Below are 25,153 nucleotides of genomic sequence, written 5' to 3'. Positions count from 1 at the left end.
CTCTACCAGCTTTGCACATCTACAGACTGAAATCTTTGCCCATTCTTCTTTGTAAAACAGCTCCAGCTCAGTCAGATTAGATGGACAGCGTTTGTGAACAGCAGTTTTCAGATCTTGCCACAGATTCTCAATTGGATTTAGACAGGTCAGGGATAAAGTTATTGAGAAATTTAAAGCAGGCTTAGGCTACAAAAATATTTGCCAAGCCTTGAACATCCCACGGAGCACTGTTCAAGCCATCATTCAGAAATGGAAGGAGTATGGCACAACTGTAAACCTACCAAGACAAGGCCGTCCACCTAAACTCACAGGCCGAACAAGGAGAGCGCTGATCAGAAATGCAGCCAAGAGGCCCATGGTGACTCTGGACGAGCTGCAGAGATCTACAGCTCAGGTGGGGGAATCTGTCCATAGGACGACTACTAGTCGTGCACTGCACAAAGTTGGCCTTTATGGAAGAGTGGCAAGAAGAAAGCCATTGTTAACAGAAAACCATAGGAAAAATAGACCTGAGTCCAAATTCAACATTCCAAGAGGTGGAGTGATCATCTGAACTTACCATTCACTGATTTAAATAAAACATCTCACACGTTCACTTTGACAGTGTTTTATACAAATAAGTGACAGTGATTGCAAACAGAGATTCATTGACTAAATGTCAGTTGTGGGATATGTTTTATTAATGACCTCGCTTTCAAAACTATAGATCAACATGTTTGATTTTTCACATGTAGGCCTGAACGTGGTTTATAATAGTTTTAATAATAGTGAGGGAGGAATACAGTATGTCTAGATTTGTGTAGTCTTTCAGGACTAAATGAGACAAGCAGCTGACAGTCAACATAAAAATGACAGGATGGGTACACAGTCACAGAAAGAAGTCTTGTAGATGAGCCAGAAGCTTGAAGACCTCACATTGACTCTAGAATACTTTGGTATACAGAGGACTTCATGGTCCAGTAAAAACAAAACCATCTCACACTGCCGGTGTTACAATCGGGTATTTATTGTCATTCAGCTGAAGATAAAACTGAGGGAATAGCACAGTTACACATTTTAATCTTTTAAATTAAAAACACATCAGCTAAACATGCCTGGGAGAATTTGGACATCCACATCAATTTTGTAATTTTAGGGACCAAATGCATTGGGGTTTAATCATCAGCGATGATTACTAGCAGCTAGTCGAGTGTCTGAGCAGGTTTGAGGTTACACTGATGATATTCTGCCTCCATCAACATCTACTTGGTGAAAAGTATCAGTGGTCTAATGAAGCCGAGCCAAAGCCTAGTTCAGCTGGCACAATCTGAGAGAGGAGTCATAATCCCACACTCTGAACCCAGGGTAAAGAGGCTCTGTGAATTTGGTGAAGAAGGTGTGCAGGTGTGTCAGGGACCTTCCAGGTGAAACTCTGTAGAAGCACAGGATGCCCTCCTCCCAGTCCAGATACACCGCCACCCTGTGGCAGCCTGATGAAGGAACTGGGATGGCTATGCTTTTGATATCGTGATAAGCGGCATAGCCATGAGCTGAACTGTGCAGTCCCCAAGACTTCTCATTGTATCCTATTACGCAGCTGTTTCCAACACCTTTGCGACTGATGCCCTTGTAGGTCACACCGATGCCAGCCCAGTTTCCTTCCCACTCAACCTCCCAGTAACAGCGCCCAGTAAGGCCCTGCTGGAACAGGACTTGGGTCCAGTGGTCAAACCGGTCAGGGTGATCAGGGTATGGCTGCTCCTCCCTGCCTTGGCTGACTTTTCGGTTGCCATCAGATAGGACGAGGAGTTTATGAGCGGTGTTAGGATCCAGTGTCAGCTCACATGCATCTGGAGAAAGGTAATAGGAATTAAATATAATTTTTGAGACAGATTTGATAAATCACACACTAAGATCAAAGTTGGATCGACCAAAAAAGGTAACTTGTGTAGCTCTCATTTGCAGTGAGGGAAATAATTATTAGACCCCCCCTGCTGAATTTGTAAGTTTGCTCACTTACAAAGAAATAAACAATCTCTAATTTCTGTGTAGCTTCATTTTAATAGAGAGAAACAGAATATCAACTAAAAATCCAGAAAAACATAAAGAACACATAAAAGTTCTAAACTGATTTACGTGTCAGAGAGTGAAATAAGATCCTCGAGCAAATGTGACTTACTACTGGGTCGAGAAACTCTTGTAGTTGGTATTTGTGCCCCTACAACCAAGCCAGAATTCTGAATTGAGATTACAATCCATGGGTCACACAGATTTCAATCAGTCAATGAACCAGATACTTCTAATATATCAACACATTATGTATATGGAGCACACCAATTTCCTCCATTCCAACCTCTCCACCACCATAGGTGAGACCGAAGAGCTGCCAAAGAATGCCAGGGACAGGAATGCAGACCTACACAAGGCTGATGGGCTACAAGACCATCAGCAAGAAGCTTGGTGAGATGGTGATCACTGTTGGTGTGATTATTTAGAAAGGGAATAAATATAATATGACCATCAGTCAACCTTCGTCTGGAGGTCCATGCAGGATCCTGCCTCACAGTGTGAAAGGTGCTGGATTAGCCCAGAACTACACAGGACCTTGTTAACGATGGCAGGTAGGACCACATTCACCAAGAAGACCACTGCTATCACACTACGCCATACTGGATTGGACTCTGGCAGCACCTGCAAGGCCCCCCTGCTCAAGAAGTTACATGTATAGGCCTGTCTGTACATGTAACTACATGTTTGGCCTCAATTCGACCCGCCATGTTTGGAGGAAGAGATGCACCTGACACACACCCCTTGCTGGTCATATGGAAACAGATGAACTCTGAAACCGACAGCTGCAGGCTTATCTAAAGACCTTGGGATGACATTATGAAGTTTGTGGACACTTCTTTTGGTCTCGGGCTGAATTTTTTACACACCCAGTCCTGATGAAATTGGGAGCAGTTTGTAAATGATTTTCCTCAAAGTGGATTCAAACTAGAGATGGCACGATACCACTTTTTTATGTCCCATACCGATACAGATATCAAAAATTTGGATATTTGCCGATACTGATACAAATCCGATATAGCGTATTTTATAATCAATAAAAAAAATTTTTTTTAAATATCTTGCTGCATTTTGTATAAGTTCATAGTCAAGTTTAAAAAACTAAACCAAACTAAAGCTATTGTGTTATACCTGTATGCAAAAGATACACTGCACCCAAAATATTTCATAGATCAGCAATACTGATCAATCTAATAACCTTAAACCTGCACCATCCTCCCTATTCTGGTATTTTAAAGAGGACTTAGTGGAAATATTAAGCAACCTAACTATTAGGGTTGCAAACTCCTAGCAGAAAAAAATAATAATAATAATAGGGAACCACCCCCAACGCTCTGCCTCATTATGCTTAACTGACGTAATCCACTTTAATTTATTAATGCACGTGTAAAAAAAAAAAAAAAAAAAGCACAGAAATCAATAATTTTTCTACAATAACTAAATAGATTCAACATTCCCAAAGGAAAACATATTATAGCTTACTAGGTTATAAATTTAATTAATAGTTCCTATATACAGTAATGGACTTCCATACATTTTACATCAGATGAAAACTTCGGTTGTAAGATTTGGGTAATTATTTATTAAAAACTAGACATTTTAAATGAGAATAAGAAAGAAAAGTAGTACCTTAGTACCCCCCTTTTCCCTGTTAATGCCCTACCTGCCCCCCTGGCTAAACCATGCTAGATCCGCCCCTGCACAGTTACAGCTGTCAGCTGCATAGAAAAAGATCCTGGTGTAGAAAGTAATATTAAATAAATTCTAACAACAGCTTATCAAGCTCAAAGGTGCTGCTGTTGTTCAGCCGCTGGTTTCCTCTTTCAGGCGCAAAGTGGGCCAAAAACAAACAAGAGAGACGATCAGCTGATCATTGATCAGTTTCATGATTGAAGTAGAAACAGGAGAGGGAGGGGGAGAGGCAGTCGCTCCCAGCATTTGCTGGCAATGCTTTACAAACATTCAGAGATGAACTTACACACTTGCTTTACTTGTCTGGGATAACTTTCTCGGAGATGAAATGCCGTTTTGGTAGCGAGGCTCCAAATGCTCAACCAGACCGCCGAGAGGTCTGGCACGCCACAACCGCTCTATCACCTGGTGCATACTCCGACGTGCTACGGTTATGAGTTACGCCATGTCGCACGTTTTGTGAGGTGCTTTTGTGATATGGATCGGATTACATTTTTCTTTTCTCTCCGATATCCGATCCAGTAATTTAGGTCAGTATCGGACCGATACGTAATATCAGATCGGTCCATCTCTAATTTAAACCACTTGAAGATCTTTTGAAATCTTTTGCCAAAATGCAAAAAAAGCTTTCTGGAGAAGGCTTCATAAAGTAATGAACAGCAGTACCTCAGTACTGTCAGAGGTTCCCATCATGCACAACTGGTTGTGGCAGATGGCCCCGCCCCTCCCAGAGAGCCTGGTTCCCCTTTCTTCCTGTTAAAAGGGAGTTTCCCTTTTAACAGGAAGATAGATGTGTTTGTGTTTCCTGCTTCACATCACACCTGCTCACACAACAACAAAACTTACATTTTGCCAGTCCAGATTTTAACCAGCATTCTGCATTGTGGTCCACTCTGTGGGGGGAACAGGGCACACATCAGTACAAACTAAATAATAATGTCCAGATAAGTTTAACAAAGCTTACGCTAAATATAATTCTAATATTTTGGCTCCTTTAATCAGTGAGTAATGAGTTCACTGTCCCCCTTGGCCTTTTGAGCTGTTTAGTGTGTGTTCCTCCCTCAGCAGGTGTGTTTCTTACTAGACTCTGTGGGATTTGGTAAATAATATTGTTTACTGTTTAAACTAGTGCTGTCAGCGTTAAAATGACATTAACGCCATAACTGCATTAATGCGACAAATCTCCGTTAACGCGTTAGTGCGGTTAGCTTGTTAATGCATTGACACCGTCCAGCCTCACGCTGACAGCACTAGCTTAAACATATAATGATGGTATTGGACATTTCCCAGTTAAACCAGCAGGCACTGTGCTTCCATTACAGGAGTTTCAACATTAGCGGTTTTGCTAAAATAAGAGGAAGTGCTGCTTCGGAAATTAGTTACCAGTTAAATAAAGCTCAAAATGTAACAAACTTCGTAACAGGGAAGGGCTTTAATCTCCCATTTAAGACATAAACATGTTTGTTTGGTTTGTTTTTACCTGAGTTTAATATTTTCACAGTGTTCTTCCTCCAGAGCTTCAGAGATGAGCTTCACTCCAGACTCACTGAGGTGATTGTATCTCAGGTCCAGCTCTCTCAGGTGGGATGGGTTGGACTTCACTGCTGAAGCCAAGAAACCACAGCCTTTCTCTGTGATGCTGCAGAATGACAGCCTGTGGAGCAACATCATTTAATATCATATTATTCAATTACCAAAGGTCAAAGTTCCTGATGAAGCAGTCAGTGTGAGCTAGTCTTGGTGATCCACCAACTTCAACTGTGAGGATAATCCACGGAGTCATAAAGGGATTGCTGTTAACTACCTAAACAAATTTAAGACTTACTATAAATCAAACTGGGCAAAGTGTCACATGTTGGCTGTGACATATGTATGTGACACAGGGAAAAGTGGCTATATTTACAAATTTCCTGTTTCCCAAAAAGGCCCAACAAGAGCACAGTTGCTGCATGTAAACAGAACACACCTGTTTAAACTTATTTTTGGTATCGAAGGTGTTCAATAAACCCCAAACATCCAACCAATTCAATCTGATAACTTTGCACTCTTCCCGAGCATGCCCTCTACTTCACTATTTTATCCGGTCGTTCAGTCTGACGTCACTAGCCGTGTCTGGACCTAAACTCCGCTGCAGGTCCATATATCAAACGATCACTATGGCATTACTGAGAGTTGAAAAACTGTCTAAAGTCTTTCATCTTTAATAAAATGATCAGCGTTCTGCTCTACCAGGTGTAACAATTGAGTTTAACATCCAGGCATCCATGAAAACGGAATTTATGACATTTAACGGAGTTAGAAGTTAGCAGGGAGTTAGCTCGCTAGCTTCTATCTAAATACAATATAGCATGTCCTGACTGCGGGGTTTTGGAAACAAATTCAAACGTACAGCTCTGCTATCACTTCCAGCATAAATGAAGACAGAAAACTAAACAGCAGTGACGTTTGTAGGGTTACTGAAGTTGGGCTAGCTGGTATATAATGATGTGCTACGTGACCGCTAGCGACACAGCTATGTTAGCATAATATAAACAAGCTAACTTTTTTTCCACTCGATAAAAGTTAACGTGAGTGTTCTCGGTGGTCAGGAACAAATGTAATCGCATGGCAGGATGCTGTAAAAGGACCAAACTTCAGCCAGGAGAACAACTGAGATAATCCATCCACAATACGAGGTTAGTCATTCATATACTGCTGCATGGGCTGGGCTGTAGTTACATCCTAAGGTTTTAAAAACTGAGCTTAAATGAATGATTAGCGGTAATAAAAGCCGAGGGAGGTCAACAGTGATCACTGACTGTTTTAGGAGCTTTTTGAGATCAAATAGAAGAAAATACATAACATTAAACATGTTAACAACACAAAAGCCATATTAAACGCAGACTACTTTAGACCCGGAAGTAGGATTCGTCGCGTCATCACTGAACAACCGGATGGGCGTGCCTGCTGATTTGACGTGAATTCCTGAGGCCATAAAATACAAAAAGCCCAATAGGATGCCATTATGAAGCCCCTGTGTAGCGCTGTCCAAGGCTGGACATGTGCTGGACAGTCACGTAGGCCATCCTGTAACCACCAGTTACTAGTGAAAAATGGCTACTCCCTTACCAATTGCTGAGAGGCTGCTGGCAGTTACTAGCCCTCAAACAGGTGCTGCACTGAAAACCTCCTTGTGATGGCTTTGGTCACTAGCAGGTTGCATAGAAGACGCTGATTTGCCTGCAGGCACTTGTCATTTACTCTGTCTTATTTCACCTGGCAACTGTCAGCCAGTGTTGGTCAAGTTACTTGAAAAAAGTTATTAGTAAATAATTACTGATTACTTCTCCAAAATGTAATCCCATTACTTTACTGATTATTTATTTTTAAAAGTAATTAGTTGCTTAGCTACTTGTAAAAACATGATAAAAAACCTGAATATGTAATAAAGCAACAGATCTTTCAGCCCAATTAAATTTTTTCTGCATAATCCATCATATAAAATTGAATCAAATGTAAAAGTCTTTTTTGTTTTATTAGTTTTAATTTTTTAACTTTATGCATCACGCAAAAATTTAATTATATGCAACATTCTTTGACTGGAAGAAATTGTTTAACATTTAAACCTATTTTCTGCACATTCCAGCATATAAAATAAAATAATGCTTTGTGTTTACACTCAGTCTTTCAAATAGATGCAAGTAAAACAGAGCATAAAATAAATAAAATCAAAGACTCAGCGGCTCTTAAATCTATTGTCACCTGTTTAGCAGGAGTGGGGCGGGTGGAGGTTTGCCCACTCAGATTTGAAGTTTAATTTTTCGCTGTAGAAAGAAGTTTTCTACCCATGCAGAGTGTAGAGCGGACGCTGATGTTTGTGTCGCTTTGTACAGAATCAAACTAAAAGTAATGTGAGTACTTCCAAGCTTTAAATGCCATCACTCCATATTATCAATCGTTGATCTGCACACGTCTGTTACCACGGATGTCGCACGCTCGTACGTCATTGTCATGAGACACTCTCACAAACAAAATCACAGTTTAGTAACGCAGTGTGCTTACGGGAAGGTAACAGTAATCCAATTACTTTTTTGCAATAGCAATCCCTTACTTTACTCGTTACTTGAAAAAAGTAATCAGATTACAGTAACGTGTTATTGAAATGCGATACTGCCCATCTGTGCTGCCAGCAACCTCCACAAACTTCCCACCAACTATTCAGGGATTACACATTTTTTTTAGCAACTGAAGGTTGTCAGGAGGTCTGCGACTAGTTTCGAGGCCTCTGGGCTAGTCTCTTATCTTAGGCCTCTTTCACCCAGAGTCAAGAAAGGAAGCTCAGTGTCAGATTTCATCCTGAAAAGTAAACTATCCCCTCCTCCTGCTGATCCTGCCCATGGGCTTCATTAGATAAAACTGGCTTCAGTGGACTCTATTTCTAAGCTATTGGTAGCTGGTCTAGCTCTTTGTTGATGCTGGGAGCAGAAAAAGAAGAGAGGCATCAAGCCACTTGGAGTATAAACATCACATCCTCCAAATTTTAGACACATATTCATCCTGAGTGCGTCCTGAGTGTTTCACCTAGAAATAAGTCCACTGGCTGAGCCAGTGAAGGACTTATTATCTAAGTTACATTAAGACATGAAACATTAAAAACATCTAATATGAGGGAAAAATGTTTTAGCTTTTTTTTTTTCCTTTTAAATATGAGACACTACAAAAACTCAATCTACAAAAAATCAATGTCACTATTTAGGAAAAAATCTAACTTTGGTGAGCAGATCATCTCACTAATAAAGTCACTCCACTATATTTGAAGTCGTTTTACCTTAGTGTTACCAGTTTGCAGCTTACTTTTCCCAGACCAAAACAAAGTAGCTGCACTCCCAGATCTTCAATGTCATTGTCACTCAGATCCAGCTCTTTAAGATGTGATGAGGGACAGCTCAGGACAGAAGCTAGACTCTCACAGACCCTCTTGGTGATATGACATCGGTTCAGCCTGAAAGAGCAGACAGGGTGGCATCAAAGTCATAGCAAAGTCATTAGAACAGAACTTTCAGGGACCAAGGGTGCATGTACAACATATGACTGAGTTATTAAAAGATTCATTTATGTGCAAAATACTTTTTAAAAAAATGCAAAACTCAAAATATTGAATGATTAGTAAAAAAATGTTTAAAACTGAAGACTATAAAGGAAAAAAAAAGTCTGAATAGAAAAAGAAACACCTTACAAAATTATTTTTACTCTTTAGTATTTAAATCATCTCAAATTCAGAAGTACACACAAATCCAAGACTCGATCACCTCAGTGTCTGCAGCCTGCAGCGTGGGCTCTGGAGTCCGCTGCAGAGTATCTCGACGCCCAAGTCCTGCAAGCTGTTGTCACTTAAATTTAAGTCCAACAGTTCTGAGGATGATGAGGTGAGAGTGGAGGATAGCGCATGACAGCAGTGTGGGGTGAGACTGCAGTCATTTAACCTGAGAAACAGAATGACAAACATGATTGAAACTATACAAAACATTTCAAAATGTACATTTTTAATTGAAATGTTTCCATCTGACACATAATATGAAGGGGTAAACACTCAAAGTTGCCTATACTTTAGCCTGAATTAAAGTTCAACTTTTCACTAAAAATGAAAACTTACATGAGTCCTAACGTGGCCACTCACAGGTATGCTGAATAATGTTAATTGCCTGACTTAATTGCCTTGGAGGTGTCAATTAGACCAGTGGTCCCCAACCTTTTTTTGCACCACGGACAGTTTAATGTCAGACAATATTTTCACGGACCAGCCTTTAAGGTGTGGCGGATAAATACAACAAAATAAAATGATACAACCGAGACAAAAACTGTGGTATTTTGTAAATATAAAAATAAACTCAAATTCACTGTGGAATTGTGTAACTTTAACATTGAGAGTAACATCCTCCTCTCAGCCCCTTAATGCTCTCTGCTCGCTATGGTAACGCGTAAATATTTCTTTCAAAATAAGACACAACTACAACACAGGAAAAGACCCAGGGAAACTGAGTTAATGATAAAAACCCTGAAAATCATAAATTTGACACCCGAGCCTCAACTCTCGGGGCCAGGTACCAAACGACTCACGGACCGATACCAGTCCATTGGCCGTGGGTTGGGGACCGCTATATTAGAAAATAACATTACAATCAATTTGAAGTAGAAAAGTGTAGCCTCCCAAACAGTTTTTCTGTTCTGGTACATGAGACCAAGTTTGTTATTGTCCTTGAAATATCATGAAATTATTTTGAGGCTATTTATCACACAGCCCAGGTGTGAGTGAAATTTAAATTTGAGAGATACTTGCATTGCTGAGCGTGATGCTTTAAGGACTGGAAGGAGCCTCATGAGCCCTTCTTCACTTCTGGAGTATTTCTTAAGTTCAAACAGCTCGAGCTCTTCTTGTGATGTCAGCAACACAAAGACCAGTGTTGCCCACTGAACTGCAGAAAATTTGATCATTGTTGGGTCTTGGCCCGAGTTTAAGTAGTTGTGGATCTCCTCCAACAGACAATGGTAGTTTAACTCATTCAGGCAGTGGAACAGATTTATACACCTGTCAGGATGTGAAGTCTGCCTAATTTTCTCCTTGATGTACTCAATTGTTTCCTCGTGACTTTGGGAGGGTCCGCAAGGTTTTATCTCTATCTTCAGTTCTCTGAGCAGGACCTGATTGGATTCCAGAGACAGTCCCAGGAGGAATCGCAGGAAGAGATCCAGGTGACCGCTGTCACTTTGTAAGGCTTTGTCCACTGCAGCTTTGTGCAGTTTGGATGCTGACTTTGTTCTGGACTGTTCGGGTTTTTCAGTCATCAGGTTTACACCGCTGGTTTTATACATCACATGCACAAATAAAGCTGCCAGAAACTCTTGGACAGAGAGGTGGATGAAGCAGAAGACTTTCTGCTGCATCACAGATTCTTCCCTGAACACCTGAGTGCACACTCCTGAATACACTGAAGCTTCTTTCACATCAATACCACAGTCTCTAAGATCATCCTCATAGAAAATCAGGTTGCCCTTCTCCAACTGCTGGAAGGCCAACTTCCCAAGTGACATGATTACTCGGTTACTCTCCTGGGTGTCCAGTTGTTGCTCCTCAGAGTACTTGGCATACATCTGTTTGGTCTGATGTGTCACAAAGTGGATGTACATCTGAGTCAACGTCTTGGGCATTTTCCCTCCTGCTGCACTGGAACACATCTTTCCAAGGACAATCGAGGAAATCCAGCAAAACACCGGAACATGGCACATGATGTACAGGCTTCTCGTTGACTTGATGTGAGTAACAACTCTCCTAGCTAAGTTTTCATCTTCAATCCTCTTGTGGAAGTACAGTTCCTTCTGAAGGTTGCCAAAGCCTCTTATCTCTGTCACCCGGTCTACATACCATGGAGGGATGCAGCTGGCTGCAGCTGGTCGGGTAGTTATCCACACGCAGGCTTTGGGTAGCAGGTTACCGGCAATGAGGTTTGTCAGCAGAACATCCACTGAAACTGTCAGTGAAGCATCACAACATTTCTCATTGCCGCTGAAATCTAGCTGGAGTCTGCACTCATCCAGACCATCCAAGACAAACAGAACTTTGTAGAGGTTCAGGTCTCTGATTCCAGAATATTTCAGGTCTGAGGAGAACTCACACAGGAGCTCCATCAAGCTGTAGCTTTGACTTCTGAGCAAATTCAGTTCCCTGAAAGGAAGTGAGAATAGGAGCTGGATGTCCTGATTGGCCTTCTCCTCTGACCAGTCCAGCATGAACTTCTGTGCCAACACAGTTTTACCGATGCCTGCTATGCCCTTGGTGAGCACCGTTCTGATGGGTTTCCCTTGTTTGGATAAGGGCTTGAAGATGTCCCCACACTTGATAGATCCTTGGTCCACAGACCTTGGTCGGTTGGTAGCAATCTCAATTTGCCTCACTTCATGTTCAGTGTTGATTTCGCCCATGTCTCCTTCAAGCACATAGATTTCTGTATAGATTTTGTTGAAAGCAGTGGCAATTCCTTGATTTGGTATCCCTTCAGCCATGTCCTTATATTTCAGCTGCATATGACGCTTAAGTTTGAGCTGGTACATGATGAGTGATCCATAATACTCTGAGAGGATAGAAAATAGTTATAACTTTAAGACATTCGAGATTTTTTTTCATTGTAATGATAAATATTTTGTACTGTCTATTTAAAAAATGAATTAAAACTTGTACACCAAATTCTTAGAAATTACTTTTGTGCAAACACAAAAACAGTTACAGACAAATATAATCTCTTACTTTGCTCAAGGATGTAAACATACTGTTCTTTTTTCATGGTCCTGAAAATGTGGAAGCAAATCTGCCGAAATGCTTCTTTGGCTGAAGCTTCAGACAGAACCAATTCATCATCAACCAGCACCTTCTCTTCCGCCACTTTTTCATGCCCTCCATTTGGGTCAAGATCCGTGAGAATACTTTGTAGATTTGATGTGACAAAATTTAAAACCTCAGTCTGAAATTCCTGAAATAAATACAATTAAAAACAAGTTTTGTTGTTTAAAAATGTGTTTAAAGCATAATGGTAGGGGAAATGGTAGGGGAAAAAACAAAAACAAAAAACCCTACCACAATGTGTACATTTGTGGTTAGATATAGGATGAGTCAACAAGGTGCACAGATGAAATATTTTGCATGAACAGAATGTGTTATGTCCTGAGGGGAAAATCTTTGAAAGACACCTACGTTTAAATCCTGGTTCTCAGTGCTTGAAGTCTGACCACTCAGTTGTGAAAACCTGCATCTATAAAAAAAACATTTTAAAACAACATTAAGATTTCACATTGCCCGGAAATGGGCTACAATTACATTTTCTTTGTCACTTGGCATATTTTATACTTTGTTTTACTGAATGTATTGCAATTTTAAACTGCTATTTTTCATTCCCTTTTCTCTGAGTTTAGCTCTCAGTTCAGATCAAGTCCAACAGATAATAAACCTTGGAACCTGGACAGCATCATCTTCACTTAGCTTCTTTGTGTTGATACATAAATGAATCAAGAGCAGTGAAGCTGCACTTAACAGTATTCTTGCGTATGCATGCAAGAAAGACATCACAAAGAAAGCACTGAAGACACTTTTGGCCAGTAACAACAGTCTGCAGTCACCAGTGTAAAACTATCTGTCTGTCAGTGCTATAAAACACTAATGGCATTTTTGTAAGTGAGCAGCAGTTTTCTGTAACTGGACTGATTGCATCAGCATTTGTAGGTTTTTAGGAAACAAAGTCCTTTTCCGGACTCGCCTGTTCTTAATGCTGCAGGTGACACCAACTACATTATCAGTCGAGAAGAATGTGCGGGAATTTTGGTCCTAACCCTGCCAACCAGAGCTCAAACCATCCCACTAATTCAATTCAACTCAATTTTATTTATATAGCGCCAAATCACAACAACAGTAGATCGTACAATAATCTACTGTACTGTACTCCCACTAAAATCCTGAAATGTGTAGGAAAGCTTCAGCTCCTGGATTAGACCAGGAAATCCACCCTCGACCTGCCTTCTCCTGAGAATCAGACCATCCAGAACCTCAGTTTCATCTTTTTTTGTCAAGATACATCAGGAACAGCTCGTCATCGCTTCATGTTCATGTGAGGACAAATTAGCAAAAATCACAATGTTTTCAATGTGTGTATTACACAAAAAGTTCACATGCCAAAAATTGGGAATTTCATGTTGTTTTTCACAATGCGCTTGGCATGTGATAGTCTTCAAGCTAAAATGCAGAGACTAATGGGATAGAAATGAAGAGAGATTAAGACATTTACACATTAAAAATTACACAATAAAAAGTGTCTTCAATAACACATTTCTGAAATCTGTAACGTCTGACGCACTGAAGATAAAACATTATTTACTCTTAGATCTTAGCTAGACCAATCCAGAAAACAGTTGCTCCATCTTCAAGGCCTTAAAGGGTCTCAGCTGTTTCAACAAGAGTTCATTCTTATATCAAAGACTCCTTGATTTTTACTGCTACACGTTTCCAAAGAGAAACAACTGCATCAGCCTGGAGCTTGCTTGGTATTTTTTGGTTAGCAGACTACCATCCTTTCTGCTCTGCTTTAACCTGCTTATGTGTGCTGCTCTTTGTACGTGTTGGTCATGGTCACGGAAATGAACTGTCTACGTCCTTATTTAGAAATTAGAGTGCAGTGTATTGGTCACTAGCAGAACTTTTTCCCACTCTAATCTGGACTGCTTACCTTTTATCAGCAGGAGATTCTCCTCCACTCAGCTGTGGAGGAATGTCCATGGACACGTTACTCTTCATGGACAGTTCACTGGGACACAGAGACCCAGCTGTTGCCTGATCCCTGGAACCCAGAACACAATTAAACTGGTTTCTACTACCATTTTAAAGGGCCTGGAAAAAAACATACAGAGACTCATAGCATTTCATTAAATTAGCATTTGTTTCCAGTGCTGCTGCAGTATTAAAGATATAGGCCATAGCTGGACTGGCCATCGGGCATACCGGGCATTTGCCCGGTGGGCCGCTGGCAATTTTTTGCTTTTATGGGCCGATCGATTTTTTTTTTTTGGAAGGGTATAAATAATGTCCAGTCCAGCCCCTCTCTCCTGGAGACTCTGTCTCAGTCTGGAGTTGCCCCTGGTGAGAGGCGGCGGGCTGGGGTGGGTATTCTAATATCCCCTCGGCTTGCTGCCGGTACGTTGGGTCGGGGAACGGGTCCTGACTGTCATCGGCGCTTATGCGCCGAGTGGCAGTTCAGAGTACCCAGCCTTCTTAGAGTCCCTGGGGGGGGGGGGGGGGGGGGGGGGGGGGGTGCTGGAAGGTGCTCCACCTGGGGACTCTGTTGTCCTGCTGGGAGACTTCAATGCTCACGTGGGTAACGACAGCGAGACCTGGAGGGGCGTGATTGGGGGGAACGGCCTCCCTGATCTGAACCCGAGCGGTGCTCTGTTATTGGACTTCTGTGCTAATCACAGTTTGGCCATAACGAACACCCTGTTCGAACATAAGACTGTCCATAAGTGCACGTGGCACCAGGACGCTCTAGGCCGTAGGTCGATGATCGATTTTGTAATCGTATCACCAGACCTGCGACCATATGTTCTGGACACTCGGGTAAAGAGAGGGGCTGAGCTGTCAACTGATCACCACCTGGTGGTGAGTTGGATCAGGTGGCGGGGGAGGACGCTGGACAGACCTGGTGCACCTAAACGCGTAGTGAGGGTGTGCTGGGAACGTCTAGCAGAGGCCCCAGTCCGCGAGATCTTCAACGCACACCTCCGGCAGAGCTTCAACAGCATTCCGAGGGAGACTGGGGACATTGAGTCCGAATGGACCATGTTCACCGTCTCCATTGCTGAAGCTGCTGCATTGAGCTGCGGCCGCAAGGTGGTTGGTGCCTGCCGTGGTGGTAATCCCCGAACCAAATGGTGGACACCAGAGGTGAAGGGAGCCACCAGGCTGAAGAAGGAGTCCTATCGGGCTTGGTTAGCCTGTGGGACTCCGGAGGCAGCCGACAGGTATCGACAGGCCAAGCAGAATGCGGCTCGGGCAGTGGCTGAAGCAAAAACTGCGAAGGGTGGCTGGCCTCTCCCTTAGAGATAGGGTGAGAAGTTCGGCCATCCGGGAGGGGCTCAGAGTAGAGCAGCTGCTGCTCCACATCGAAAGGAGCCAGCTGAGGTGGTTCGGGCATCTGACAAGGATGCCCCCTGGGTGCCTCCTGGGTGAGGTGTTCCAGGCATGTCCCACCGGGAGGAGGCCCCGGGGCAGACCCAGGACACGCTGGAGAGATTATATCTCTCGGCCGGCCTGGGAACGCCTTGGTATTCCCCCGGATAAGCTGGAGGAGGTGGCTGGGGAGAGGGAGGTCTGGGCCTCTTTGCTTAGGCTGCTGCCCCCGCGACCCGGCCCCGGATAAAGCGGATGAAGATGGATGGATGGATGGATGGATATATATATATATACATATATACACACACATATCACTGACTTTCAGCTCTTTGTGTTTGTGGATATATGACTGACTTTAATTATTAAACATTCGCACATAAATAACTGACGTCATATTCAGTACTTCTGACAGTTCACTCTTCGGCCGCTCCGTCTTATTAGGGAAATTCCACATACATAAATGTAAATTTCAAAACTCAACCCCATCATTTAATTTGTTTTTGATTGAAATTGAATATTACTTAAACTCTCTTAAATTAACTTCCAATAAAAAAGGTTTATCATTGATTGAAGTTCATTCAGAAATGTTTAAGGAATGAGCTGTCACAACTTTCAAGTACAAAGTTGTTATGAAGTCTGTCACATTCCCCCCCCCCCTTTTTTTTCTCCTTTATTTATTTATCCTTCTTATTTCATTGTACTGTATATTGTTACTCTTATTTGCCTTGTATGTCTACTGTACAAACTGAACTGGAATGACTGACTGTTCGCTTTATGATTTCAATAAAATTTGGAAAAAAAAAAAAACCCTCTTCGGCCGCTCCCTTCTGCCGTATTTTGCGGCAAAATTATCCACACCCACTGCCGCGCTATGAATTGTGGGATATATGGGACCACGAAGCGTGCACCGGACCACGCTTGATATTTGGGGAAATCGACGGCGCATTTGGAATTTTTCCCCTGCTCCCACTCTAGCAGTTGAGCTGTCTCACTCTAACCTCCAACATTCCGTCCCATACACACCCATTATAAACTCTGAAACAGGTGAAAAAAAGCATGAAACTTAAACTGGAACTGAAGAAAAAGTATAATAGATATTGAAAAGATGAATACAAGTTCAATGTCTTGGCTTTGTTTTAAAGTTTGAATGGTGGCTCTATGTCAACGTATGATGAAGTAGATAGAGTTGAAAGATGAGTAAGTTGAATGAGAATTTGAAGATTCTCCCATTGAAATACATGGGAAATTTTAGTTGAATAAAGCTGAATAATTTCAAAAATATAAAAGTTAAAAATAAGAAAAATACAAGCAATAATGTCCAAAAGAAGAGGAATCTAACAGTGGTTGAATGTTTTTTCTAAGTTGAATGGTGTTCAAATAGTTAGAGTACAAAAAAACGTACGGAATAGATAATAATATTTATAAAGAAAATAGAATAAAGATTTGGAGAACAATACTGTGGATGCTTAATCAGCATCCACACTAATTATCACATGCTGCAGTGCCGCTGAGGACTAACCCGACTGTAAATAGCTACAACATGTGAACAACAGTGGATAGAACTAAAGCACAACCACACTAGTCCCTCAAAGACCATGTGTGTGTAACTGGTGCAGCATCACCTAAAGGCACCAGCTGTTTGGAGAGTTTTGTTCGAACAGGCTTTATTTGGTGATGAATTTTATATCTGCAAAGACTTGCACATTCACAGGCATGGAAATGCTCAAGGTAGTGTCACAAATTCATTCAGGTTTGTTTTTCCACAAGTTTATTAAGTGCAGCACACCATACAGTCAGTAAATATAACTACACTGGTTGGCCTGATGAAAAAAAGAATAGAAATCAAGAATATTTTGAGGTCTGAAATTTAGTGTGAGACAAAAAAAGAAGATTATTTTTCCTTTTTATTGAGACACATTTTGTCTCTTACCTTCTATGAGTCGGAGATTCTCCTCCACTCAGCTGTGGAGGAATGTCCATGGACACGTTACTCTTCATGGACAGTTCACTGGGACACAGAGACCCAGCTGTTGCCTGATCCCTGGAACCCAGAACACAACACCACCATGTTTAGTAGGGCCTGGAAAAAAGTGCAGGCTTTCACATTCATTAGCACTAACTAACTAACCCCTGATAACATCGTCATGCCTTCTTAAGCTTCACTTTAGCTTCTGTGTCCTGCGTTTGAATTTCTCTATTAGCTGTTCCAAAAAAAGGTTTCTCCTACCATTTTGTAGCAACTTCCACAGTCGTTAGAGGCCAGGGATGGAGCCTGCCTATTTTCCTGACACGCAGTCAACTTTACGCAATAATTCGAGAGGTGGAATTGCTTGCTTGTTTATTAAAGTGCTTTGAGAGTTGACAGAGTAATGTGATTGGCTCCTTTTGACAGAGCCCTCCTCTCTGTCAAAATCAAACCAGTGAATGACAGACTGACAACGCCCTCTTAATGTCACCGCTAGCACCCACGTGACTCCCGTTACACATCACCATAGCAACCAAACAAATGAAAACCCAGTGATCGTCAAAATCCAATACATTCAGTTATGGCTCCTACACTTTTGAAAACTGTTTTAAAGATTTCAGTGACAGTTCACTCACATGCTCGCCTCCACGTGGTGTGGTGTGGACAGATCCTCACTTTTCCTCTTTGAAATTCTTCGGTTCGGTCTGTTTTTTTGTGGAGATTCACGTGTTTGCCTCTAATAAAAAAAAAGAAAGAAAGAAACAAAGCAGAAAGTAAGTAAGTAAGTAAGTAAAATTTATTTATATAGCGCTTTTCACAGATAAAAATCACAAAGTGCTTTACAACACAGAAAATGGGAATATAAAAACAATATAACAGTAAATAAAACAAAGTAAAACAATAAAACTATAAAAACAGCATAAGAAGAAATTAATCAAATGCTTTTCTAAATAAAAATGTCTTCAGCTGTTTCTTAAAAGAATCAATGGAGTCCGTGCAGCGAAGAGACAGTGGGAGAGAATTCCACAACCGTGGTGCCACCGTCTGAAAGGCCCGATCACCACGAGTTTTAAAACGAGTGCGTGGTACCACCAGCAGTCTCTGATCTAATGACCTTAAAGCCCGAGAAGATGTATGTGATTTCAGCAGGTCAGATAAATATTGAGGAGCCTGACCATGCAGGGCCCTAAAGGTTAGAACTAAAATTTTAAACTGAAACCTAAAATTTAGGTGAAAGCACAGCACACTTGTGGGTCATATGAATAAATAAAATTCACTTTGAAACAGGCTTTCCCAAAACCATAGCTTTTTATAGGGCAGCTAGGCCAAAGCCGGTGAGCCCAGGAGATAGGAGAGGCCCACTGAACATGACTATCAGATGGGCCCTTCACATCACATGGAATGCACGTTTTTGCCTTGGTAAATGGTAAATGGCCTGTATTTGTATAGCGCTTTACACTACATTCAGTCATTCACCCATTCACACACACATTCACACACTGGTGATGGGAAGCTACATCACCAGTGTGTAGCCACAGCTGCCCTGGGGCGCACTGACAGAGGGCAGCTGTGGCCTTGTTACATTAAACTTATTTACATTAACATTTAAGCCATGATTCTATTTTATGAACCAAAGCTTAACTTTATTTATTCAGTACACAGTGTGCACATTATACTTATATCAACATTTTACACTTTAATGATTAAATTACACACCTTTTTTGAAATTATGGCAGAGGCGCACGCTGGGAAATATATTACTTACGCTCCGTGTCATTTGTGGAAAATACCTGCAGTACAGTAAACGTGTGTTATATATCAAAGCTAGTCAACTGAAATGTAATACTGAATGAGAAATTCTATAAATTACTGTGTTATACAGTGACCTGTCCAGTCAGTGTGTTTGGACCTGCGCTGAACGGGCTTCGGTCATGAGTACCTTTGATACAGACAACTCAGAAGTTTTGTTACTGTAACAAGGCTCAAAGGTTATTGCAGAAGCTTACAAAAATGTGTGTATTCTCCTGACATTATTTGTGCAATTACAGTGTGTGTGTTTGAGAGAGAATGTGAGATGCAGTGTTTGTTTCAGTACAAAGTGATGATAGCTAAAACAAATGTGTCCTGGAGTTACACCTGGGGGGTTTCCAATGAGTGAACATTTCAAAATATGCATGACTGTACTGCTGAAGGGTGAAGTAAGGAGACGAGCTGAGATTACAGATTACACCAAGTCGTGAAATAGCTGCATCTTTACAAATAAGTTAGCTCTAATTTGACTTGCACTGATACCATCTGAATAACACACAACTTAACTGAACCTGCAACCATAACTAACTGAAGAAAAGTCTGTTAACGCTGTCTGATATGTGGAAAATGTTCTGCCCAGTGACACAGAACAAATCTGGGGAACAGATTTGTCCCAGAACAGGGAGAACTAAAGGGGCACAGACAAGACTCTGGATATGACGGCGGAAAGGCCGAATAGCAGGCTATCATGGTGATCTGAAATCTGAACAGTAATAAAAATGCAATCCTTCTTTAATTACATTAAAGTATACTGTTATACTAAGCTACAAGATTCTCCATGAAACCATCAAACACAGTCAGGCAAATTTCATATTCGGACAAGAAATAACTGAATTGCAGAATATGTAACATCCTTCAAGAAAAGGACGGCCACAATAAGATACACCAAAGACAGTGCACTGACCAGATTTACTCTAGGCTGAAATAAATTAATTAAATGTTTGAATGAAAAACAATGTTTATGGAAATGGCTAGGTGCCATAAAAAGCTGCACAGATCCTAGGAAACTAAACATGGGGCAAAAAGCTGCCCGGTAGTGTAAAATATAAAGAACATGAACATATGGAAACGATGACGTTTATGTGATCAGAATGTAGTTTTCACAAATTCTCACAACAAAAAATAGAAGCAGGGTTTGTTTTTAATGGTCTCATTTATTTACATTTTCTACTTTAATGATAGCTTCATAACTGTTTGTTTCACAAAAAAAAAAAAAAACTAGATTCGCTTATTTAAAAAAAAAAAAAAAAAAAATCGGGATACTGTTTAATAATGCGGGTCAAGAGACCTGAGGTAGGCGTTCCAGTCCCTGACTGACTGTCTCTAATGTCAGGTGTTCCAGATCTACTGGCGTTTAGATCAACTGGCGTTAGTCGAACAGATGTGTGGCAGTCTTGCGTTTCAGGAGCTGCTACCTACAGACCAGCAAAAAAACGCCAAATGTGTCACCTGTGACACTTGTGAGGTTGTCTCAAACACACTCCGTCAGTCTTGATGCTGTTGAACAACAAAATGTTTAAAAATGTGGCGAGTTTACCTGGTGATATCCTCATGGGCGACGCGATCGCGAAAACAGCAAACAATTAACACCACGCCGATGTTGTTCAGGGGACAGCAAGAGTAAACGATCGGGAGACTCTTGTCGTCGTCATCGTTCCCCTCGCACGGTTTATTTCTCCGGTTTCAGCGTTTTTGCTTCACAACTACAGCGAGCAGTTTACTTTGTGCACTAACATGGAGTCGAGTCAACCAGCGCCACCTCTGGCCAAGTGCCACAGCCTACAGCCAGATCAGCCTGTGACACACTTTTTTTTTTTATGAACTTTATTTAGAACAATAACAATGACAATCTCAAAGAGACAAGCGACATATTAAATCAATCAGAACAGAATCACATCTCCTATACACCACAATGAAATCGACAATAACTGAAAGTAAACATACATACACACACACATATATATACATATATATGCATATACACATGCATACATACACATCCATATTCACACATCTACATAATAATAATATAAAAAGATGAATAACCAATACAAAACTAAATAACAATAAAAAAAAGAATGAAAAACAAGGAATAGAAATAAAGAAGACAATGGGGATCATAAAATCTCTAAAAGTGAGGTTCCATAAACAAGACTCATAACTTAAATAAGGGGCTAAGAAAAATCAAACTCTTCTAAAAATCTATGCAATTTGATTGCTTGGAACTTATTTATTAGCTTAAGAGATTTACGGAACAGGGAGAGGTCGTTTTTAAGAGCAGGCCATGAAGGGGGGGATTTAGCATATCGGCATTTATGTATGTAATACTTTGTTATAATAATGAGATTGTTAATTAAAAACTCACTATTTTTGTCCTTTAGGATTACTCCAATTTGAATATTTTGAAAAGACCAAAAATCAATATATCCATACTGGGACAATATTAGGACATGGAGAGATTTCCATAAATTCTGGATTGTCACACATCCATAGAACATGTGCTCTGTTGTTTCCGAAGTTGTTTTACAAATATAACAGTTGTCTAACACAAATTTAAATCTGTCTCTCATAAATTCATTGGAGGGGTAAATATTTTTGTAGTTCTAAAATGGACTTCTTTAAATTTGGGGGGAATTGGAAATGTTAAATATTTGGTTCTGATCAACGAGATCTCAGATTTGTTATAATCTTTAAAGACGAGTGAATGTTTTGTCCTACCTGGATATAAGGTGTTAACCAAATACCTCCTCAAAAACTGATTATTGCATTTTCCATTAACCAAGTCAAGACCATCTAATTTCATTTTATGTAAATTTGGAGTCTGTATATTTGAAAAATTGTTCTTTACCGTATTTACAAGGACTGTTGGGATATTCTGTGAAACCTTTTTATAGAGCTCGAACAAGCAACTCATGTCATATTTCTCATTAAGCCTGTTTAATTCAAGTATGTCTCCATTTTCATCCATTATATGTGTCACAGACCAAATTAGTTTTGTCATCCATTCTTCCACAAACATAGATTTCCCCCGATTCAACATCACCCTATTGTTCCACAATGGAACATTGTGGGGACTAAAGTTATGTTTAAACATTAATTTCCAATTTAACAAAACTTGTTGATGAAATTTGGAAAGTTTTGTGGATAGTTTAGAAATTTCAAAATCACATACTAAAAGGAATTGGATCCCCCCAACTTTGTTGAAAATAAGAGATGGTATCAAGAACCAGATCTCATTATCATTTTTTAAGAAAGATCGGAGCCAATTAATCTTTAAAATGCCATTCATTATTTCAAAATCGATTGCTTTTAAACCCACCTCTTCATAGTCTTTTATCAAGTCCCTGTTACTAACATAATGATGTTTATTTTTCCATATGAAATTAAAATTCACCTTATTGATGTCTTTTATAATTCTTGGTGGGATGGCTAGGGAACAAGCTGGACAGATTAATCTGGACAAAGATTCAACCTTGGTCAACATTATCCTGCCGAACAACGTTAAATCTCTCTGTAGCCAATGGTTTAGAGTTTTTTTGCATTTGTCAGTTGTATTCTGAATATTCTTTTCTTCACTATCAGCCATGCATTTAGTTATCCAGATTCCAAGATGTTTGATTTCATTTTTGACAGGTATATTGTACAAAGAAGAGTGAGAACAATTGTGGATACTCATGAGTTCACATTTGTCCAGGTTCAGGCGTAGTCCAGAAGCATCAGAAAAGATCTTTATTGTATCTAAGGCCAATGGAATTTGTTCTTTATTTTTTAGAAAGACTGTTGTATCATCGGCAAGCTGACTTATTATTAATTTGTGATTATTTATGTCTAATCCTTTGATGTTTGAGTTTATGACAGTAATAGCAAGTAATTCAGTGGCTACAATGAATAAAAGAGGTGAGATGCTGCAGCCCTGCCTGATACCTCTCTCCACCCTGAACCTGGGACATGTGCCTTCTAAAAGAGAAACACAACTATTAATATCAGTATATAACATAGTGATCATATCCAGAAATGCATCACCAAACCCAAAATGTTTAAATGTCTTAATAATAAAAGTGTGTTCAATAGAATCAAATGCTTTATGGAAGTCCAAGAACAACATAAAACCATCATCCTTAATTAGGTAATTGTAATCGATGAGGTCCAAAACCAAGCGGATATTATTTTGGATCAACCGACCTTTGAGAAATCCTGATTGTGTTGGGCTAATTATTCAACCTGTGACACACATCTGCAGCACGTTTGAATTCGTTTCATGCACAACACATTTGTACCTTTCAATTGTGTCTTTTGCTGTCAGTTGCTGTCCCGTGAACAACAACGGCGTGGTGTTAATTGTTTGCTGTTTTCGCGATCGCGTCGCCCATGAGGATATCACCAGGTAAACTCGCCACATTTTTAAACATTTTGTTGTTCAACAGCATCAAGACTGACGGAGTGTGTTTGAGACAACCTCACAAGTGTCACAGGTGACACATTTGGCGTTTTTTTGCTGGTCTGTAGGTAGCAGCTCCTGAAACGCAAGACTGCCACACATCTGTTCGACTAACGCCAGTTGATCTAAACGCCAGTAGATCTGGAACACCGGCAGTGCAAACAGGGGTACGGGTGAAAGGCCCGTATCCTGAAATGGAGCAAGGACAAGACAAAAACCTCCCCCTTACCTTAATGCCTTTCCGTGTTGAACGTCGCTTTTATTGATATTTAACTAAACGAAGCTGAGCGCTGACGCGAAACATTAAAGTTCTTGTTGCGCAGTTTTGTTGTTTTTACTTTCGTTTCTTTCTTTTTGGACTCAGCTGGTAAGCAGAGTAAATGCTGCACACAGACAAACTCCAAATCTAACCTTAAAGTCTTATTTCATCCACTTTTTTAAATTAATGTACCGCCCTCTGCACGACATACTTACTATACAAATGCCACTGTGCTGAATGTTAATAACTGCCTTAGACGACAGCAATGGCAGCTCCTTGTCACAGTACTTCCTTGTTTTGCGTTGTTGCCATGTCTCAAGGGGAGGGGCGGAGCGTAACAAAAATTAGCATTGTGGTTGAAAATGGACGGAGAGGGCACAGTGATGTTGAATGTGAAGACCAACAAACAAAATAGTGTAAAATATAAAAAGCCCCCCAGAACGGCGCCTTTCTGTGGGGATTTATGTATTTGACACTTTTGTTAATATAAAACAGTGGCAATGGAGTTTAAAAGTGTGACTCTGTCATGTTTTACTGCTGCTGAGTTTTCAGCTGCAGATTGGTTTCATTTGGAAAAAGACTTTCACCACCAGGTGGCAGCATTTCACCAGAAGGTTTGAGTGTAGATCACACCAGGGGCGATTCTAGGATCAGAGCTTTGGGGGTGCTGAGCACCCAGACAGCTGCCCAGCCAGGCAAGATAAACCTGTCCCTGTCAGTCCCTGCATCCTTAAATGTTGTCCGAGTTGTCTCTGAATGTCTCCTTGGTGCATTTAAACCCCTGCTCCTCCCTGTCCTCATCGTCTGTTGTCTTCGTCTCCATTATCAGTCATCATAATTTTACCATCTCTGTGCAAGTCTGCAAATTTCTTTATTAAATCATAAGATTCTTAAATTCATCAAGTCTCTCTGTGCCTGGGTCTTCATCACAAAACATGACATCACTGTTTTGCACATTTGAACACAATTTAATCCACATTTGTGAAAGAAAAGAAAAACACTTTTTTGAAAAGTCTGTAACAAAACCATCAAATCTGATAAAGGTTATTTAAATGCTGCTAAAGAAGAATGGATTGGAATAGAAAAATATATATGCTAACCTGAATTACTGGGAGAATAATGAACGATGCTCATAGTGAGTAAGAAGTAAACAGTATAATACAGATACATAAAAAAAACTCCCAAAACAGAATAAATTATTACAAAATATTAATAAAAAACTATAAAAATGGAGGCAACTTTGCCATCCTATGAGTATCT

General features: G+C 40.5%; 1 protein-coding gene across 1 annotated transcript; it reads right to left on the bottom strand.

Moving 5' to 3' along the window:
• Window positions 1-1,146: 1,146 nt before the first annotated feature.
• On the bottom strand, window positions 1,147-24,182 carry LOC146623591 (NACHT, LRR and PYD domains-containing protein 3-like). Its single transcript, XM_085366024.1, has 12 exons — window positions 24,109-24,182; window positions 18,023-18,123; window positions 17,352-17,462; window positions 13,983-14,093; window positions 12,461-12,518; window positions 12,017-12,239; window positions 10,055-11,843; window positions 9,027-9,200; window positions 8,546-8,719; window positions 5,219-5,392; window positions 4,585-4,631; window positions 1,147-1,829 (listed from the first exon to the last, which is right to left on the bottom strand). Coding segments are annotated over exons 2-12 (3,405 nt in total). The 5' UTR covers window positions 18,025-18,123; window positions 24,109-24,182; the 3' UTR covers window positions 1,147-1,287.
• Window positions 24,183-25,153: the final 971 nt, after the last annotated feature.

This window comes from Diplotaxodon limnothrissa, linkage group LG11, assembly GCF_057381915.1.
Source record: "Diplotaxodon limnothrissa isolate DT_005_m linkage group LG11, D_limnothrissa_male_GT1.1, whole genome shotgun sequence".
In the NCBI taxonomy this organism is placed as follows: Eukaryota; Metazoa; Chordata; class Actinopteri; order Cichliformes; family Cichlidae; genus Diplotaxodon; species Diplotaxodon limnothrissa.
Note: the sequence above shows the minus strand (reverse complement) of the source record. Positions and strands in the feature narration are given on the sequence as shown.

What these genes read in the sequence shown, in the direction of transcription:
- LOC146623591 (XM_085366024.1), bottom strand. An exon ending in GAATCTCCTGCTGATAAAAG is followed by an intron (nt 12,519 to 13,982) that starts GTAAGCAGTCCA and finishes TTTTTTTTATAG; the next exon opens with ATGCAGGTTTTCACAACTGA. An exon ending in TGCAGGCTGCAGACACTGAG is followed by an intron (nt 8,720 to 9,026) that starts GTGATCGAGTCT and finishes CTGCTCTTTCAG; the next exon opens with GCTGAACCGATGTCATATCA.